At 28.0% G+C, this 22,916-nt stretch overlaps 2 protein-coding genes across 7 annotated transcripts in view; one reads left to right on the forward strand and one right to left on the reverse strand.

Annotated features, from left to right (window-relative positions):
* LOC119608024 (carboxypeptidase M) overlaps window positions 1-22,916 on the forward strand; it is a 141,585-nt gene that overhangs the window by 103,024 nt on the left and 15,645 nt on the right. For 3 of the 6 annotated variants that reach the window (XR_005231781.1, XM_037962243.1, XM_037962244.1), the window contains exons 5-8: window positions 6,295-6,336; window positions 21,051-21,346; window positions 22,068-22,244; window positions 22,312-22,404. Coding sequence is in view for 5 of the 6 variants with exons in the window: in XM_037962243.1 (XP_037818171.1) it covers window positions 6,295-6,336; window positions 21,051-21,346; window positions 22,068-22,244; window positions 22,312-22,404 (608 nt within the window). In the remaining variant the exon portion in view is untranslated. Of the gene's footprint in view, window positions 1-6,294; window positions 6,337-21,035; window positions 21,347-22,067; window positions 22,245-22,311; window positions 22,405-22,916 lie in introns of all 6 variants that reach the window. The other 3 variants (XM_037962246.1, XM_037962247.1, XM_037962248.1) reach the window with 3 other exon arrangements.
* LOC119608032 overlaps window positions 1-22,916 on the reverse strand; it is a 50,684-nt gene that overhangs the window by 8,406 nt on the left and 19,362 nt on the right. The window lies entirely within an intron of this gene.

Raw genomic sequence — 22,916 nt, forward strand, 5'->3', positions numbered from 1 at the left:
TTACGAATCCTCGGATAAAACGAACTACTTTTTCAGTCCCTGAAGTACAATTTCTTACAATTTTCCTTCTTTCTTCTTATGTGTTTAAATCATAAAAAAATATTTAGCTTTGATGGATAATAACTTAAATTTGTTAAGAAATATATGAACAAATAATTTCAATGGTTTTTTGTAAAGAATATTAAATAAATTTATAATTCATATTAGTTTAGTTACGTAAAATGTCATTTTATTTTTTTGTAAAACACAATTCTTAACACGCAATTAAATAAAATGTGCAAACAAAATGACAAAGCCGAAAATAAAGTACTTCTATACCAGATTATAAGAAAGTCATTACTAGAGTACTGCTAAGTAATGTAGACGATAGGTAGTAGTCATTGAAAAGTAAGGGTTGTGGAAGTACACCCATTACCGAGTTTTTGCTGGTTTACGCTCCAGTACACAGAGGGACAAATAAATATACACGCCTGGTACCAAATTGACACCAAAGTATAGTATATACATATGTACGAAAACCCATTAAAAAGTGATGTCGTACGTATGTATATAGTTGACAACGGATGTTATTAAAAAATTTGGTGTCGATTTGGAAGCAGGCGTGTATATATTTTTTTTCTCTGTGTAGTTATAATTAAACTAAATGAATTCAAATCATTGATTTAACAGGCTTACCATAACAATATTTACATACGATTTTATGTACACTTTTGTACACATTCTAATAAGCTACTTAGTGAAAAAATAACTTTTTTTTCCAATTCTATTAATCTATTAATCGTAAGATATGAAGAATGTTATTTAAACCAAAGTTGGCAACCGTTTCGAAATGATGATAAGGTAGCGATATCGGTATTTTGACTTATTTCGGTTTTGATATTTTAGCGTTAATTGAATTTTGGCTTAATTCGGTAACGGTATCTTAGTGTTATCGGTATTTTTATTTATTTCAGTATTGGTATTTGGTATCGCTATTTTATCGGTAACAGTAGTACTGCTGAAAAGGTATTTTAGCGGTAACGATAGCTTAGCGATAACGGTTCCCAACCTTGATTTAAACATTAAAAACAAAAAAAATTAAAAAAAATTATAAAAAATATAAAAATTTATGGACAATTTAACGAAATTAGCATGTCGTATGTAGAGTTTTGGGACTCGTTCTCTCGAACTCGTTGAACTTCAATAAATAAAATTATTGAAGACGAAGTTTTGGTATTTGCAATATTTTTTTAAATGTTTCTGTGTATTTAAGGCTATTCATATTTTTATATATACTTATATGGGGAATTTCATGTCAAGTGACCCAACTCAAAAAATCAAAGAGAAGTTTGACATTTTGGTTCCACAAGGTTTTTATTGAAATAAGTGTAATTTTTCACCTATTGGTCCTAGCAAAATTGTCCAAAGGAGTTCAGACAGCTATTTCTTCATTTTTTTAATTTAAAAAAATTCATTTTTTTTTTTAAATGGGCCCTTTTTATTTTTTTTTCGCTTAAAAGAAAGCTTATACAATTTCCTTAAAGGACTTTATTTTCTAACTCAAGAATAAATTTTTTTTCAATATTTGGCATTTAATTTTCCCCTATTTTTTTCAAAATGAACGTTTCTGTTGTATTTTTTTTTTTGCTCAAAAGAAAGCTTAGACCATTGCCTTTAAGAACTTTGTGATTACTTAGTGGGGTGCGAGTGGTATAAATATGGGCATTTCCACCGAAAAGTCCACCGTGGCTCAAAAACTAAAAGTAATCAAAAATAAAATTTCAACTTCTTTTATTACAGAAAAAGATTCAAATTTTATTAAATTAAAGACCCCAAAGCTTTTCTTAGCCACTATGATGAGAAATCGGAATTAAAAGTTACAATAATATTTCAGGCATATTTTTGCACCTTTAGTAGCATTTTCTTTTAATAGTTTTTATTATTTTAAAGGCTAATATTTAAATGGACTTTTATCGGAAAATATTAGTTGGAATAATAGTTATCTTAAAACATACAAATATGAAAAGATAAAGATCCTTAAAAGGAAAATTTTCGGTTTTCTTTCATAGACTTTTAAATGTCACGTTCGTCACGTTGAAACAGGATTTATCCCGATAACTTTTTAGTTGGCATTCAGAAGTATTCAAAACTTTGAATCTAAATCAAGTTTAGTATATAGAACTCAATTTGAAAGAAAAAAAAATAATTCTATGCGGGGTTATTTTTTTATAGAATTTCAAAGTCTGTCACGTCACTTCACATTACATAAATTTTCTCAAGTGCAACCTTCGAATTGTGAAATATTGTTATTTAAAAAGATGTGATATTTATGCAATTTATTCAGTTAGGTGATAGTTATGATTTTTTAGTTAATAAGTGGAAGAAAAAGCACAGAAATTCAACAAATGATATTTTTAAGAAATGTATGGAAAAAAAGTGATTTTCGGATATCGGCTTTATATGGGCGTTATGACCGATTATTGTATTATCATCAGAAGGGTCAGTAGTTGTACATTTGAAAGTTTTTTGTGTGTTTGTATTATCAGGATGGCGAAATTTTAGTTATATATCCAAGTTTATGGGTATATCAAATGTGGGCTTTGTATGGAAGCTATGCTAATCATGGACCAATTTTTAAAAAAATTAGGGTGAACGATTTTTGTGTATGTCAAAAATATTTGTGTTGAATTTTATGGTGATATAAGCATTTCTAAAAGTTTTATGTTAATTAATTTTAATTCTTATATTATTCTTATATGGGAGCTATTTTCAACTAAAATGTTATTAAACAGTCGAAATATATCTCCGATTCCAAAAACTTTCAACAATGTCCGTCCAAAATAAATCTATGGACTAATTAATTTTCAATAATATTGCAAATTTCATCATTGGAAATTTTTGTCACATCACGTCATGTCACGTCACACATAACGGCTTGTACAAAAAATCTGAAGACAATTTTTTAGTTCTAAAAGCTGAAAAACAATCAATAAATATTCCAAATTACAATAAAAAAGGTTTTAACCAAATAGCCAGGTGAAACTCGCAGATTTTTACATTTTTGTCAAAAAAGAAATAAGCAACTTCTATTTCTGTCACATCACGTCACGCACTTTAACTACTTATATCTTAGGGCCATTAAGATCTTTCAATTTCTTCTTCCGACCAGTTATAGAGCTATTGAAGCCCTATATAAAAATACAAGAATTTTTAAAAAATATATATGTATATATATATATATATTTTTCATCTTTTTAAAACGTACGACCGTCACGTTCGTCACGATGGAAATGCCCATATATAAAATATATTTTAACTCCAAAAGCAAAATTATTGAGTTAAAATATTATTATTTTTTTCATAAATGCCCCTTGCATAGAAAAGGTATACATAGAACTGAAACTGAGTATGACAAAACCTAAGTCTGCTGTCAAAAACCTAAGTCGTGAGAATGTATTAGTTGAAAAATATGTAACCCATCAAACACAAACTCTTTCGTTTAAAAAGTTTTTATATTTTTGTTTGATATTATATTTCGATATTTTATGAAATAATGTTTTGAATTGGCCATTTTTATTCAACATCAGTTGACCAATGTAAGAAAGATCTTCATTAAAAATTATTTTTAATTTTAAATAAACTCTTTGTGGTTGCTGGGTTGAGTCAATATTGACATTTGAAAATAATATTAAAAAAATAAAACCGATTGAAAAATTTGTTTTTTTTCTGAAAATGTTTTCAATAATTTTATGGGAAAACATAACTTTTAGCAGTGTTTATTGCAGCAGCAGGGGCTATTTTGCCAAAGGAATTGTGCTAATGCTAAAATTAACGCTTGATATGAACGATTATTGTTAATTTCAAAGCAGCCCAAATCCAGTCAAAATACACCCTACACCACACTAATGGGAACGGTATTTTGTTTATGTCTTAAAGTTTGTAACACCTGCGTCGATGTAATGATGTAATCCTCCCATAAATTAGCCTATTGAACTTTTTTGTAAGCGGTACATGCTATACAAGAATAGGGTATTTATAAAATTCGACTCAACAAATTTTATATATACGAAAATTTGACTATATATTGTTATAATGAGTAGTACATTCATTAATTAAGCAAACATCAATCTCTTGAATATAACTTCTACATTAAAAAATACTAAATAACTTATTGCTACTTACTTGCAATGTGGTAGAGTATGATGTATTCGGATACATTTTGTACTTTCATATTTTTGTTATTTTATGTAAACAAAAACAAAAATACTCATACAATTGTATTAAATTCACACAGAACCTGTACATGTGAGAGAGTAATATTTCTTATTCTCAGTCTCAGTTCTATTTATTTTTCTATGGCCCCTTGTCCCACTAAGTGACTACGAAGCTCTTAAAGGAAATGGCCTAAGCTTTCTTTTGAGTAAAAAAAAAATTCAACAAAAACGTCCATTTTGAAAAAATAGGGAAAAATTAAGTGCCAAATATTGAAAAAAATTTATTCTTGAGTTTAAAAATATTTTTTTGATGGATAACCCACTCGCATCCCATTATGGAACTATAAAGCCCTTTAAGGAAATTGTATAATACCTCATTTACACATACACAAAATCTAGTACTTATGAGATTTCGAGCCAAATCTAGTTAATTTTAACTAGATTTCCCATACAAAACAAAATCTATTTCGTTAAAATCTACTCAGAATCTAATAGTTTTTAGTGATGCAAAAAAAAAAATAAATAAAAAAATGTTTAATGAAAGAATGAAGAAATAGCTATCTGAACTCCTTTGGACAATTTTTGCTAGGACCAATAGGTGAAAAGTTACACACATTTGAATAAAACCCTGTATGACCAAAATATCCCCTCTGACTCCGGCAGTTCTTGACCGATAGAGCTGAAAATTTGTGTCCGGCCTACTATCCCATAGTACTAACCTTGGTGCATTTACCTAACCTTTATCCAAATCGGAAGACATCGATTTTTAAAGTTGGATCACTTGACACGAAATTCTCCATATATATATAGTATATTAGAGTGCTCCAAAAAAACGAAGTTGTGAATTTTGCGCCCCCCTCTAGAATTGTTCTATGTATTATAAAACTATGCCATACAAAAAATTAGGCTGATAGGATAACGTTAACAGGTGCCGCAACGGCTCTGAAGTTTCCAAGTGCATTTTGCCATTTAATAATAAACTTTGCAATTTAGTGTGAAGGCATCGTAATGTGCACAGAATAACCATTCCAGAAAGATATAAAACACAAACAGCGGTTGAAAAATTTAAAAGTTATTGCAAATTCCCCAGACCATTAACGTGTCTCACAGCACATGAATTCGAAATGTGACAAAAAATTAACATTTTTTAGGATATATTATAAAAACACCACCTTGTTACTTAAAACATATCTATAATAACTTGAATATTAGCTTTGTCTTTACGCAAACTTGTTCTCAACTATGGTTAAAAAAGTTTGAATTTTTCATTTTTTCAAAAATTACTGGAATTTATCGTATCCGATATTTAAAGGGTAATTTAACACTTTAAGGCACTTGGGAACAATTTAACACCAAAGTTCAAAATTAGAAAAAGCAATATAATTGGAGAAATAGGTAGATTTTCGACATAATATGTCTAAAAATACAAACTTATGTGTTCAAAAAGGGTTAATTCCAGAGTAAGTAATTTTTGCACTCCTGAATATTATCGTATATATAATTTTTTGTTTTATTTCTGTTATTCCTCTAATTATATAGAGCATTATTCAAATGGATAGTGTTTTTACGAGAGCATTACTCAAATGGATAGTGTTTTTACTGGAAATTCACAAATATTGCAAAATTTTGACTTTGACCTCCACATTATATGGTTTAAGATTGTCCGATTTATATAAAACTTGGAATATATTTTATATTACCTAGTCTATAATACCCTGAAATATATATACAACAGTAAAGAATTATATATAACAGTAAAGATTTAGTACGTATTCTCTAAAATATTACAAAAAAATGCGATTTTCCCGAAATCCGCCGAGTTCAAATCGCAGGTACAGATAAACTGTAAGAATTATTCGAGTAATTTTAGATATATTTTAAGTAACAAAATGTTTTTTTAGAATATATCCCAAAAAAAATCGACATAGTTTTACAACCCAAAGAACAACCTGACGGACAAATTTTTTTCCTTCATACAAGCTTGGAGCACTATAATGTATGTATGTGTGTATATACTCAGAACGATTAAAGCTATTCATTATCTAATGTTACCAGTATTATAAAGTCATGTTACAATTTTTTACTTACTTTAATCCAATATGACGATTGAAAGGAATATGTAGATCATCGGCTTTATGTGCGAGTGAGTAACTAAAACTTTAATAACGTATCACTAGGAAGAATGCATTCCAAAACGGATTGAAAACTAGTATCATTTAAAATAAAGCAAATCTAATTTCAATGAAATTTACCACATACTGAAATGTAGTGGATCCGCTCGTTATATAGTAAGTGATTGTGATTATTTTTATAAATACCAAATCACTCAGAATAACAGTTATAAAATGATTTTTTGTTTTTTATGCTTTGGAACGACTTGAATATTTAATAAAATAAATATTCTTTGCTTTTACTACCTTTTGTTATTAATGATTGCAGTAATACACAAACAATTTCTTTTGTGGTTGATCTGTATTACATCGAAATACTTTCTCTTGTATTTGGACTATGCATTTCCGTAGTTAATTTTCAACTAATCTTAGAAAAATTGTTAATTTAGTACTGTTGTTCCTTAAGGTATTTTCAGACTACAAAACACAATACAATTTTCTATTGTAAACATAATTTTTAATTTGATTTTAAAAAATATTACTGATATTTTTGACATACGGTGGGTATTTATAAATTTTTTAAAACAATTCAAAAACTTTCTTTTCAATCGTATTCGGTATGTATTTTATAAATACAATAAAAACAAACAAAAAGTGTAGAATATATTAAAAATAAGAACGAAAAGTACATAAACAATTGTGTAAACATAAAATGTATTTTTCGGATTGATTATTTTTAATCCGAATTATTTTCATAATATTTATAATTCGAAGTGTGTTAATACTCAGTATTGTAGTCTGAAAATACCTTTAAGGAAAGTGTGTCGAGAAACAAACATTACTTATTTACTTTAATATTAATTGTTATGATTCAAACGATTTTTTCTGATTTATTTTTAAAGTATGTTAAGACTTTAAAGTATGTTTATTATGTATATCAAAAATGTGGATATAAACCAAAGTGGACGAGTTATTTTCGGTCTGTGGTTTTTCGTCAGTTGCTCCAAAATTTCCGAACCAGGTAAAATTCAAAATACACTCGTATGGAGTAAATCAAGTTGTTCACTGTGTACTTTTGAATTATTGTTTCGAAAAAAATTAGTGATTAGATGTCCTCAGTAGTCATTCTGATACCTACATTTACTGTCAGACAAACCACAGATGATATAAAAACACCGATATAATTTTACAGTTGCCTTTCAGTATCCGTTGAACAAAATTTCCTATATTAAGGGTGAAAATGAATCCAAATCATTGTACATTTCCTTAAAGACATCCAATATTGTTAAAAAATAAACATTTAAGTTAATTAATATAGAATTTTAAAGATTATATTAATTTGGTTATTTTCACTACACTGAAAACAATCCATGCTTAACTTTACGAAATTTCGTAATATTTACAAAAATTTCGTGTATAATACGGAATATAATTTAATAAAGCCCTTTTCTAATTTTACGAAAGTACGAAAACCTTTCGTAGTATTTTTTTTGTAAATTTAAGCGAAATTAAACATAATGATATTTGTTCAATTCACAATCAAGTTGTATATTTTACCTACTAAAGTGTAGTAACAGTGATTGTGAAATAAACAATTGACAACACTTAACATTCTTACAACATTCGAAAAACATATGAAAAATTGTCGTAAGAGTTGTATGGAGCTTTTGCATAGAAAATACCAACAACATTGCACATTGGTTTAAAATTCGATTTTTTTTGGCCAAAATGTAATTTTTTAATACTCTTTTTTGGCAAATTTTTATGAGATCGATATAAAAAACATTTCAAATTATTAAAAAATTAATTTTGTTTCTAAACCTCGTTACTTCATGTAACTCAACTGGTGCTCAAACATTGAACTTTTTAGTATTGTTGAAAAATCTAGTGCATTTATTATAACTTAAGTATTTAATTAAATGATTCTGTAGCTTAAAAATAAAAACATTTGAATAAATTTTTTTATGAATTGTAAAACTGATGGTATGTATTTATTAAATGTAATATAATAAATTTCAAATAATAAACAGATATAGAAAAAACGATCTTTTCTGATGCATATTGGCAAATTTATTTTTTAATTTTATTTTTCGATAAATTTAAACTTTTAAAAAAATGTCAAAATTTGTCCAGCGAAAAAAGAAAATTCAAAAATAAAACGTAGTCTGTTAAATCAGAATGTGTTATTTTTTCTGCAGTAACATGCAATATCTGAAAATATAAATATGTATGTATATACATACGGTGAATCAATTAGTAATTTGCCTATGTAAAATTTTATAAATTTCAAGAAAAAACTTTTTCTGAACAATTATTTTTTTCAAAGTTAAGCAACTTGTTTGTTGTGTTTTTTAAAGAATATCTTATGTTTCAATTTTCTATCAAAAAAGTAAAATCGTGATATTAACTAACGAGATTTTTATTTTGCTTTTTAGGTTTTTTGTTTACTTTTTTAATATTGCTGTATAATTTTATCCAATTTTACATTTTTATTACTCCTGTATATTAAAATAAAATTTTATAGATATTTAAGTAGTGGTACGACTAAATTTGGAAATTTCTTTAACCGATTTATTATCTCATATACCTATAAGAATTTATCAATATTTGACTTAACATGAAATTTATCGTTTCTTTGATTTTATTTCGAAAATAATAAGTAATTTTGAAAAGGATACATGATATACTAGAAAATCAGTGGATTTGGACCTTAAGAAATGTTTAGTGGGGTATAAAATTACATCTTATAACAAAATTATCTGGGTTTTTGGTCATTTTATATTGATAAACAAAAACTACATTACGGAAACCCCATTTATTTGGGGAGTACTGTGTGAATTTTATTTAGAATTGTATTATATTGATTCTTATTTAATAAAGCTAACACTAAGTACCATCCTAGCCACTCTAAGTATGGGGATATCTCCGTATACCACTATAGAACTATTACATGCTAAAATCTTGATTTTCTACCTCATATTTTGAATGCTTTATTTTATGAATAAAATACAGTAGGCGTATTTGGATCTTGATAGTTATTCTTGATTTGGGTTCTAACTATATATAAGTTTATGTATTAGCTGAAAAATATTGCTTTTGTGGACCGTCTCTATTTGTAAATATCTAAATTAAGTATTTTTCCTGTACCACACGATAGTTCACTTTATATTGTTTCCATGCAACCTAAGCTCTGTTTAGAGGTCTAAATTTAAACATAGTGTTCGTTTAAGTTCGTATATGGACTTTGGAGAAGATAAATGAGGACTTCAATGGTTTTTGCTTGGATACAAGTCGCTCTCCTTTGGCAGTTAAAGATTTTGAAAGACAACTCAGTGCGATTTTTTAAATAATTCTTTGTGTTATTTCATCAATTTCTATATTTTATATTTTTTATGATTGATTAAACATCTCATAATTGAATTTCATTGATTTATACTTGTTTTAAAAATCTAAACAAATTTTTTATATTGGAATTGCCTCATTATTTCCCTTTAAACATTTTAAACGCAAATAACTACACAGTTTCACGCAATGAGGATATGATTTTTGAAAATTACAATTGAAAAATACTTAACACGTTAGTTAGTATGATGGTACATATTCTGAGCGGACACACAGGACTACGAGCACATCTATGCAAAATTGGACGTTCGGATTCAGACGAATGTAGAGCATGTGGAGAGGACAGTGAAACTCTGGAGCACTTTCTTTGCCACTGCCAGGCATTCGTCGAAATTAGATCCAAGTGTCTTGGAAGTGATGTTATTCCGGAAATAACATTCCTGACTAACACTGACTGGAAGATTCTTAGGAATTACGTTCAGGAAACTGAGTTTCTGAACACTGAAAAATAATTCTTTCAGTTTTTTTTTCATGATAAGGAGCGCACAACAGGCCCGATAGTGGCCTAGGATTTGATGTAGTATACATCCTCCTATCGACCTACCTACAATTGAAAAATACTTAACACGTGTCCTTTTAACAATAAATTCCAAAAAGCAATTAAAAAATAATTTGAAAAACCCAACGAAATTAACTGGAATTTTCAATATGCAAAATACTTTATTGACGTGCAAATTCTGATGAAAAATAATAAAATGCAACAACAAATGCACCAAAATTTGTATTTTAATATTTTTTTCTTGGTTTTCAAATTTTACACAATCTCTATTTTCAATTGGGAAACATAAATTGACTTTATACAAGTTTTTTTGAATTTTATTTATAAACAAAAAACAAAATTCTCTTAAAAAAAGGTAGGCAAAAAACTTAGTTGATTCACTGTACATATATTTCGACACAACCTCTGCCTCAAAAATTGTGATTTCGTGCAATTTTTGCTGTAAAAAAACATTAAGAAGTAGAATGAGGCTATTATTTTGCAATTAGACCTATCTATATCCATAAATTAGAACTAGTTCTGTATTAAAAATGTTAAAAAATATATATATTTATTATTCAAATTTAATTTTTTATCAAAATTTCAAAAAGTGTAAAATTTTTAATGATTTTGTGCTTAATAAAAGCATTCAAAGTCAATATTTACATTATTTTTTTAAATATTTTAAAGTTACAATAAATAAAATTATAAATATAACACGTATTTTTTAAATATTCGTATATAACTAAAACAAAGACGTAACTTTCTCACAAAAATTTGGCTATATATAATCTATATACATATACATGTATTTATATATACATATATACATACGTATATAAAAGAGTAGCGTTACTGACTGACTGATTCATCATCGCACAGCCCAAACGGCTGATCCTAGAATCATGAAATTTTGACAGTAGATGTGTTTTTAGTTACATAGATCCACTAAGGAGGGATTTTTGGAAATTTGTACATTTAGGGGTAAAACCGGGTAAAACAGGTTTTCTTAATTATCTTACACAATATTAGTGATACAAGAAAAAATTTAAATACACCTGTATCTACTCTTTAAATGAGCAGAGGCTGTCTGGTACTTTTTTGAAATTCGTACTTTTAAGGGGTGAAAATGTGTAACAAAGGTGATTTCGGTACCTTTTTTGGCCCTTTATAACTTTTTAACAAACAAACTTAATAAAATTTTTGTAAATATTTTGGATATATCTTCCAAAATTATGAGACACCTATTTCGTACATTTTTAAAATTCAGTCCTTTATGGGTGTAAAAGGGAAAAAACTGTAATTTTGGTACATTTTTTTAGCACACTAAGAAAATTTTTTCGACTTATTGCCGTATACCTATTAAATTATGTACTAATTCTGTAATATTTATTGAAACAAAATATTTGCTATTTCACTGGGGAAAAAAGTACCAAAAAGTTGAAAACGGGAATTTTTTTATTCAATTTGATCCAATTTTTATAAAATTTAAAGAAATAGAAATACTCTCACAAAGTATGGTATTGGTGTATTATTTTGGAATTCGGGTACTAAGGTCTATATATATGTGTTAGCCATTTTCAATAATATTGAATTTTCTATAATATTGAACCTAGAAACATGAAATTTAGCATGTAGGGCCTTGATAAGAGGGGACTTTTTGGTACTCTTTCTTTCTTCAAAAGGTACATTTTATATTTCTATAATATTGAACCCAGAAACATGAAATTAATTATGTAGAGCCTGGATTAAATACAAGCAAATACATATTAATATTTTTCAAGTTCTTGAAAAATGTTTAATTAAACTGATCTGAGTGAGTAATATACATAGCTTATTTTAACGTATTTTGAATATTTTCCACAATTTATTTTATTACTATTATTTACTTAAAATAAATGCAAAAAAAAAAAATGAACAACAGTCAAAGAGTTATGTTAGGTTTCTAAAATTTAAAACAGCTTTTCAATTAAAATTTAGTCCCTTAGTATGGACTATTAAACTGATCCAACAAAAAGTTGTACATATAAAGTAATGAAAAATTATCAGTTTTCTTAACCTCATAGAGAAAATGTTAAAGATTAATTAACTTAATTAACTCCTGAAAATCACAAAATAAGATTTAAAAAGCACTAAATGCACTGTCATAAAATTAGAAAAGCACCACCATGAGAAAAATTGTCCGCGTTTGGCACATCGAAAAGCACCGCAAATAGTGCTAAAAGCACTAAGTTGGAAACACTGGAGTCGGTCTAATATACATAAAAGATAAAACATTTTGGATTCATAACACAGTGAGACAAAATAAACCGAAATTGAAATACATGGGAAGTGACACTATTTTTCTGAAAGGTGGATCCGAGTAGAATAGGAAACAATTTTTGAAATTTGCCAAACAACTCCAATATCTTAAGATAAGGGTCAAAAACTGATTTTTCGTACCTTTAAAAGTCAGTAACTTAGTTGAATCTCAACCTATATTAAATTTCTCAACGGATTTAGAAAGAAGTTGCTGAGGTCTTTATAATGGCATATATGATGATTAAGTAACCTGGAGAAATACATACATACATATGTGTGCATTTCATCGCCAAACATATTTTTGATTTTAGTTTTGCACCGTTTTTCAAGTTTAGAGATGTTTTTTCAAAGTATTTTATATATGAACCCCACTATTTATTAATTGATTAGAAAAACATGCCTGTTTTTTAAAAATTCGTTAGCAATTGACGACGTTGTTGATCTTTTTCTTAATACAAAATTGTTCAAAAACTGACTTTCTAAAGGTTGCATTATGTGGATATAGGGTTAAATATAGGCCCATCCTTATAAAATTTGTTGGAAGTGTTTAGGTTTATATAAAAGTTATTTATGCTGAATTTCATAGTGATAGAATGAGTCATTTTTAAAATTGTCAAAATAGGAATTTTTACACTGTTTCCTAGAAATAAATTTTTTTTTTTATTTAATTTTGTTTAAATGGGTTTTTTTCTCAGAAGTAAGCTTATACAATTTCCTTTATGGGCTTTATAGTCGCTTAATGGGATGCGAGTGAAATATCAGAATTATGAACGCTATTCACTTGCCTTTTCACAGTAAAGTTTTTCATGTCTGATCCTCTAATATTGTGTTCAGACCCATCGGAATAGTGACCTAATGGGGAAATATTCTGTTCTCCGATGAATCTGAACTTAATATGAATGTATCAGTCATAAACAACTCTATTGTGAAAAATTTATTAAGGAGCGGTGATAATTCTCAGTATTGCATAGGTACATGGAGGTATAGAGGAGCTTCAGTCTTGATTTGGAATAACGTTTTTGACTCTGATATTGGACTCATTTGACAAATAACAGAAAACATGGACCAAACATTTTGGATAAAAGTATAAAAGTATATGTGGTGATATGTAGGAGCCATCAAATGTTCAAATTTTTCATCGAATAACTAACTCAATCTCCTGAACGAAACCCCAATTTTATAATTTTGGATCATTGGATCGGTTCACATAATGAAATAGAAAAACCTAAAAGACTATACCTTTGATTGCATAAAATACCCATGGAACAGCATTTCAAAGGATCAAGTAATACTCCTGACTCCATGACTCCCAGATGTGCTCCTGCTATAAAAAATATGGATATGCTATAAATTATTATATTAAAAATTAATCTAAAAAATGTTTATGAAGAAGCTGCTTTAGTTTTTGCCAATTCAAATCTAGTATGCATTTTTTTCTGTGTATTTAAATCATGTTACGAAAAAAATTTTGGAAATTTTTGTATTATTTTTTAGTTAGTAATATACAATACTTAAAACAAAAAACAATTTTAAAATATCTTCGGCGTGGAAAATGTTATAACCGATTCCACATAAATGTAATATCAGTTGCTTTAGTTTCAGCCACTAGTGTATAAACTACTGTCACCTCTAAGAGTTTTCCATTTAAAAGTTATTGAGTATTATTTACACACTTTCTAGAATTAACGTTTAAAAATAACGATAAAATATAGATTCTACAAAAAAAAATTTAAAAATGTTTTGAAACAATGACTTTGACTGCGTGCAGTGGAACAGTGTTTAGCATTTCGCAAAAATCAATTGCGAATTTGAATATATTGGTGTATAGGTAATAGGATGATATCAAAAAATTAATTATATTCACTGTTCCAAAATTTGAATTTCGCACAGGAAAACTGGTAGTTTGAACCGTAGTGCATAGTCGTACAAAAGCAATCTTGTGCTATTGCTGCATATTTAAAGGCTGATTTCAAATTAATGGACTTCTGATTACGATGAGCGAGTGTGGTAAAATTCATTGAAATTGGTTATATTAGATCTACCTCTTTCCGCTTTGATACGAATTCTTCCATTAGCTTAATAATAGTTATAAGATCAATATGTAGTTATTGCAACATAAATGTTATAGTTACTATATATGTATGTACAGTGTCTCTCATAAGTATTTGAATTTATGTAAACTATGAAAAGAAACCAAATTTAATAATATATTTTGTGTGGAAAATAAATAAATAAATTTGTTATATTGTCTAGATAGTCCTTAGTTTTGATATCACGCCCCTTAAAAATTGGAAACTTTACATTTACTTAAATTAGTTGTGCTTTTTTAAAAAAAGTCCATGAAACTACTTCACAAAAGTATGCGAATTTTTCCTGTATTTCATATTTGATCATATTATACGATACACAAATTTTAGAATCGCATGGTTTTATGCTTAATATGGCTTTAAGGGGTTACTATCAACCGCATGGATATATTTTTGACCCATTTGGTCCACAATTTTGGGGGATTTGTACCCTCTTTTCATTTTTGGCTATATTTGTAATGTTTTCACCCTTTTTCCAGAAATAAAACTAAAATTTAATATTGGAATTTAATAGAACCCATAGGGTATCTAAAAATAATATTTTTTGTTATAAGGATCTGTACTTAAACGTTCCAAGATGTATTTTTGGTATCGTTTTTCAGTTTCTAATTGAATTATCTGGATCATAAGTCCCTTTTCGTACCTCTAGGGACGATATTTTTCGACAAAGTTGTCTAGTGTATATTCATGTACATATTGGCACTAATGTATTTTAAATTTTCAATATATTATAGCGGTATACAACCCCAAAACATGCCTTAACAAAACGTCATCCTATATAGTAGATTTCAGTTTTTACTACTCGTAACTTTCACGCTTATGTTGCCCGTTACAATAACACTGTAAGTCCTAAATTTTGGTTTCAATTTGATCATAGTAAATAATATTTAAACACATATCAACATTTTTGATGTGATCATAATGATATCGTGCCATGCAGCATGGAGTCCAGTGGTATATAAAAATAATGATTTTACTATTTTGAATGGTGTTTCTTCGAGGCATGTTTTGGAGTTGTACACTTTCACAACACATTGAAAACTTAAAATGTATAAAAGCTGATATCTAAAAGAATATATACCAGAAAACTTTTCCCGAAAATAGTTGATCCTAGTATTATAAAAATGGACTTAAGTTCCAATATATTGAATTAGCGAAAGAAGAATGATCCGAATAATTTATCTTGGAACGTTTAAATACAGATTCTTGTAACAAAAGATATTATTTTTAGATACCCCAAAGGGTCTTTTAAGTCCCAATATCAAATTTTTGTTTTATCTCTGGAAAAAAGGAGAAAAATTTACAATTATGGCCAAAAATCGCTATTTTAATGATATTACATGAAAAGAGGGTACAAATTCCGCAAAATTGTGGACCAAATGGGCCAAAAATATATCCTTTCCGTGGATAGTAACCCCTTAAAACAATATTACGCATAAAAACCATTCGATTCTAAAATTTGTGTTGCGTATAATATGATCAAATATGAAATACAGGAAAAATTCGTATACTTTTATGAGGCAATTTCATGGACTTTTTTTTAAAAAAGCACAATTAATTTAAATCAATGCAAATTTTTCAAGTTTTAAAAAGCGTGATATCAAACATAAGGACTATCTAGACAATATAACAAATTAATTTATTTATTTTGCACACAAAATATATTATTAAATTTGGTTTCTTTTTATAGTTTACCCAAATTCGAATAATTATGAGAGACACTGTATGTATGTATGTATGTATGCTGTTGACTTTAAGATAGCTGAATGAAAATTGGCACAGCTTCCCCTTACCATTATTAATAAAGTATAATCTAATTTTTTTAGGAATATCTCACTTATTATAATTTCTATAGAGAATAAACTTTACTACATTGCAATGATATTTTCAAATATTAATATTTTTATATATGAAAATATAAAAAATATATATATATATATATATGTATGTACCTGGGAAGTGATAATATTTTTTTACATTAAGAATCTGTTTTTGAAATTTGCCAAACACCTCTATATGAGTAAAACACATCTTTTCGTACCTTTAAAAGTGCTTTAAATCTGTAACTTAGTTGAACCTCGATAGATTTTAAATTTCTTAACTAACTTAGTGCCGGTCTACACAGGAAAACGTTTTTTGGAAAACTTTTGATTTTGTGTTTTAGAGAAAGACATATCAGTCATCACAAAAAAATATTAACCATCCCAAAAACAAGTAGATTTGGGAAATATTTTGTATTATTTTTATTTTATACCAAAGAATAATAAGAAGTTGGACTATGACATTGTTTTACAACAATAACATTTCCTTCTCTTCACAGACGAGTTCTGTGTAAATTCAACACACTTGTGAGAACTCAATTCTCTCACAATACTTCAAAACTTTTTCGCGAAAATACCGGGATAATAGGACTTGAACGACGTTTTTTCACAAACACATAACTATTTTTTAATTTTTTACACAATTTTATCGCATTTAACAATCCGAAATATTTTTGTTTTTCACAAACTAAAAAAATATTTTTTTAATTTTTTTGACAATTAATTTTTGTGTGTTGAAATTAAAATTGACAAAACAAAGTTGAATATTTTGGTATTGAAAATGAAAAAATTATTTAAAATAAACTTATTTTTTTGCAAAAAAAGAGATTTTAAGTCCGAAAAATATATTTATTAAATGTTTACTTATTAGATGTGGACAAAATAAATTAAAAAATCTGCGAATCTAGAAATTTAAATGTTATTTATTTTTCCTAAAATTTTTATGTACGATTTTATGCAAGTATGTATGTTTGGAAAGTGTGGTGAAAGTGGTTGGAGCTCCAATACTAATACAAAAATTCTACCAATACATACTTAGAGTTAGGTACCGAATGACAACTCCTTTACGTACCAACTGACAAGCCCCAATTTCTTTATATTCTTTGTTTTATACTGTCAAGATAAAAAGATGTCAAAAATGACTTTTAAAATTTTTATCCTTTAATATCTACATATGTACATATTTAGGTTTTCAATATTATTTTTTCCAAACATTTTTGAAGGACATTTTTTACATCTTCTGATAGCAACAGAATAAAATCAAAATAACGCAAAATATTATTCAACTCTTCTTGTTCGCAGTTTTTCTAAATCTATAGTTTCAAAAAAATAAGATGATAAAACAATTTATTTCGAATACCTATGATGGACTCGGTAACATTTGAACCAAAATAATTGTTCAATTCACAATCAAGTTGTATATTGTACCTACTAAAGTGTAGTAACAGTGATTGTGAACAGATCTTTGCAGCAAGTCATAAGTTTGTGTTCTCAATGAAAAAAAAAAAACAATCAAAACAAATATAGATAACAATGTCAAAAGATAAAAAAATCAAAAAATATTAAATTAATTAAACATGCGAAATAAACCAAATTAATTTCTTTGAATTTTCAATTATTTTATTTTCTTTATTCCACATTTTAAATTAATAAATAAACTCTTTTTAATAAAATTTTAGTTTTTTTGTTTTGGTAAACAGCTGTTTGTTTTTGATTTCAGTGTTACCACTTTATTGTTTTTTGTGCTAAAATCGTTTGAATTTTTTGTTTATATGTTGAAATAAACAACTGGCAACACTAAACTTTATTACAACATTCGAAAAACATATGAAAAATTGTCGTAGGAGTTGTATAGAGCTTTTGCATAGAAAATACCAACAACATTGTTATGACTATTGTAGCAGCTGCTGACATACAACGCATACAGCGCTACAACATCGATTGTGAATTGAACAATTGTTATGACTATTGTAGCAGCTGCTGACATACAACGCTACAACATCGATTGTGAATTGAACAAATGTAATAAACATTTTTTAAAATATAATATAGAAAAGTTTTTGCAGCGAAGAAACAATTATATCCCGATTTCATCAGAAATTTTAAAAGCATAGGCAAATTTCTTTTATGTCAATATAATAGTTAAACGTTTTTTAATAAATCAGAGTATGTATGTATGTATTTAATATACTTATCCGGACAACTCGATAATCCGAATGTGCCTAAAACTATATGTGTCCGGATTGTCGAAGTTTTACTGTATTAAGTATCATCATAATACAATTAATAAGGTAGTCTCGTCTGCACAGCTGATCATCAGCTGTTACAATCTAGGTCAATAGTGATTAAATGTCTTTGTTGTCCTCCTTCCTTGATAAAATAAGAAAATCTTTTGCTCCGGCATACGTTCCAAATCAATTTCTACAATTTCAATTTCTCTTACTCTAGCCCCCATACAAAATATCCTACAGAAAATGGCATTAACGTCCAAAATTTACATAAAAACATTACCACACGATAAAATTCACAATAAATAAATTTATACGAATACACACCCATTCAACCAAATTTGTTGAAATATAACGAAATTAAAGCAAAATTCAACATAAGTAAATCATATTTTCAATACATTTGCATATCGTAATTGCCGTATAGTATCATATGTTCGGCCATGCCTGACTAAACTTCCTTGTTGTAATTCACACATGTTCATTGTTTGAATGTTATGTAAAACATTAGAAAAATTATTACATTACACTTTTTAATCGATTTCCAGCACGGGTTATCGTTATCCGATTTGACTTCAATTTAACACCAGTATGTTTTGGACACTAATAAACAAAATAAAAGCTTTCATGAATTTAAAAATACATATTGTCTTTTTTTAAGTAAAGGGATATTACAAATTCAAAAGTTTCCCAAAAAAAGTTTCCCTGTGTAGACCGCCACTAACCCCTATGTGGCGGTCCACACTAGGAAACTTTTTCTTAATTCTCTTTTAAATTTTCCTTAATGCCTACTCATATTGCCGGTTCACACAAGGAAACTTTTTTTCTGCCAACATTGTAAGATCTGACAACCGTGTATCATAGCTTTATCCAACTTTCAGAAATTAAATTCTACTATTTAAAGATGTCCCTTAGATTTTATAATTATAATCATTCCCGAAATCGTGGTTTCGAGTATTAGAGTACATAAAGCGATAGCTATATCATCAATGTACATATTTGCTGTCAAAGAGTATAAATATGTACATTAGGGTGGCCCCGTTTGTATGGAGGAGGATTATAAGATAGCGTTTCTAAAATTTTTGTCCTGGGGTCAATATTTGGCGAGCTGGATCAAAGGATAAAAACGAGGGTTGAGGGTTTTATGTTTTTTCATATTTCTTCCAAAGGAAAGATATACAATTTTGGTATCATAAGAAAGGTCTTTGAGAGACGCTTTCAATGTGTAACAGTAAAAGTAATCGAAATTTTCTAATTTTTCGTAAAATTTTCAGATTTTTTACATTTTAACATAGATGAATTTAATATAATTCGTTGAAATTAATACACAATAATCCATAATCAATAAAATGTACCGAAAAGATTTTTTTCGTTTTTCAAAATTCAATATGTACGCTACCAAAACATTTCGGAATAATGTAAACATAACATAGAAACCGTTATTTACAAAGCAAGCATAACAAATAAGTAGGTTTGGGATAAATTGTGTTAATATTTTAGTTAAACTGAAAAATTTTATTGATAATAGAATGAACCCATAAAGTGTTATATATACTAATGAAATTACGCGTATGCTTATGAACATACATATTAAGTATGTTGGATGAATATAGCTAGCAAAAACCTGAGACAAAATAGAGTTTCAAATATTAAAATAAAATACAAAATACATATAACGAATTTCGAAAAACAAAAAACCATTTCGGTGAAATTGTATGAGGTTTATAATGTATTATTTTGAATTAATTGCATTATATAATTCTATGTAAAAATTTGAAAAACTTAAAAATTTTCCGAAAAATACGACATTTGTAATAATATTGGAGTTGTATACAAATTAGTACTATATCATTGAAATCGTCTCTCAAAAAACTTTCATAGCTAAATTTTCATTTTCGGTGGGAACATCGGCAACTTCCATTTTGGGGCCACCCTAATGTACATTAGAGTGTCCCGAGGAACAGCCTTTTTAAGAATTTCATGTAGGAACAAAAACAAAATTATGACAAAGTTGTTATACTAGTAATTTATATTAAGATTTGAAAATATCAGTGCAATGTAAAAATAATGCACTAATGCTCGAAAACAACTAATGTATGCCAAAAATGTAGGAAAAATGCAAAACGTAGGAAATTTAATAGTTTACAGAAATGTAGTAATATCTGAAATTGTAGTAATCACAATAAGCGAGATATTTGTAAAAAAAATCATTTTTGTAACATTTGACCCTCAATATCTCGCTAAACATACATTTGATTAATGGTGACTTTTAGCCCTTAATTAAGATCCTAAGACGAAGCCCTGTACCAACTTTCATTTATCTACCTTAAATTACCCATTTTTCTAATTCTTCGACTAATTTGGGCTATATTGGAAATAAGTTTTTAAAACATTTTCATTATTTTACATTTACATGTCCTTTGGGTGCAGTGTTTCAAACATACTCCGCAGCCCCTTCCCTAACACCTGACGATGATGTGTTTAAACATCTTTCATTGGTGTATGCTAAAAATCACGCCAAGATGTCTAGAGGAGTGGCTTGTAAGTCCGCAACACCAGCCTTTGAAAATGGCATTACAAATGGAGCTGCATGGTATCCTTTAACAGGGGGTATGCAAGATTATCAATACGTTTGGTATGGATGTATGGAAGTTACATTAGAAATATCATGCTGTAAATATCCTCCGTCATACGAATTGAAGAAATATTGGGAAGATAATCAATTGGTAAAGTAAAAAAAAATATTTTGAAATAATATAATTATTTTTTTCACCCGCCATCATAAAATATGGTCCCCCCGAATATAGTTTTCAGAGCCATAAATATGTAAGTCAATAATAACGGTTTAAGAAATAAACGAGAAATTATATTGTAAAGTGTGACGGACATCGGACCGATTTGGTTATTGTCCTATATAAGGTCCCCTTGATATAATAACCGGCTTTAAATACAAGTACAGCGATGAAATTAAACATAAATAAGAACCAACAACAAATTTCATTCCTCATCAAATTTGATCCTAATTAACCCTACCCCCATATAAGATCCCCCTCAGAACGCCCATATCTGACTTCAGTGTAGTGACAAAATTCGGCATAAACAAGTTTTATAAGAACAAAAATCTCTCTATGGAATTTGATAAGGATCGGCTCACAATTGACCCTATCCTCCATATAGGCCCCGAAAATAATCTTAACGTTCATAACTGATCTCATGATAACAGAATAGCGATTAAATATACCTAAACAAGAAAAGTCGAAATATTTTTATAAGAACTGAAATTTCCCAAACAAATTTTATGAAGACCGATAAAATTATTTATTTTAAAAAAATTTCCACTCTTTATAATTCTATAAAGCTCGGTCCTTTGATGATGGGTATATAATATTCGGCATCGCCGATTATAACACTTTACTTGGTAAAGTTTAATAATTTTTTCTTCTGTAGTCCTTAATAAAGTTTTTGGCCGAGGCACATAGAGGAGTACAAGGTTTTGTGCTAGATCCAAATAATGCACCTGTGGAGAGAGCATCATTAAAAATAAAAGGTAGAGATGTAGGATTCCAGACAACCAAACATGGAGAATTCTGGAGAATTTTGCTGCCTGGATACTATAAATTAGAGGTACATATCATAATGTAAATGAATCCACTGCCAAAAGTCCTAAAATAATGAATTATTTTTTTAACAGATTTTTGCTGAAGGATTTAATCCGAGAGAAGTTGAATTTGTGGTTGTTGAACAACATCCAACGCTATTAAATGTCACTTTACAGCCATCAACGGTAAGAAGATATTTTGGAATACAAAAATTCATATCGTTCATTTACTACAATCCTGGTATAATTACGGTGACCATATTTATTTAAGCAAAATACAGAACAGAAGAAAATAACACTAACCACCACAATCAGGTTATTTTTAACCGTCAAAATTTGAATTGTCAATAAAGTTTTAAACATTATTATATTGATTGTTCACAGAACAAAGTTTCAGCATAAATATTATTAACTGCTTTCATTGACAAAAGTTAATTATATTTAAAAATAAGTTCCTAAATGGTATGAGTCATGATAAAAATATGAAGGTAGTGTCATTCCGCTCTCACAAAAAAATTTTTTGAAGTTTGTTGGTATTTTCTGAAATTTGTTTTTTGTAAACATAAAAAAGTCGTTGCCACATACGTTAAAGGGGAAACAATTTTAAGGCTTTTGTATTTTTTATGTGTAATTTATAGATATTAAATTAGTGTATAAAATTTTCTCATTCCGTTTGTAACACATGGAATGATTCATCT

Source organism: Lucilia sericata, unplaced genomic scaffold (assembly GCF_015586225.1).
Source record: "Lucilia sericata isolate MDLA Ls3-8-SP2 unplaced genomic scaffold, ASM1558622v1 Contig000776F_arrow, whole genome shotgun sequence".
NCBI classification, from domain to species: Eukaryota; Metazoa; Arthropoda; class Insecta; order Diptera; family Calliphoridae; genus Lucilia; species Lucilia sericata.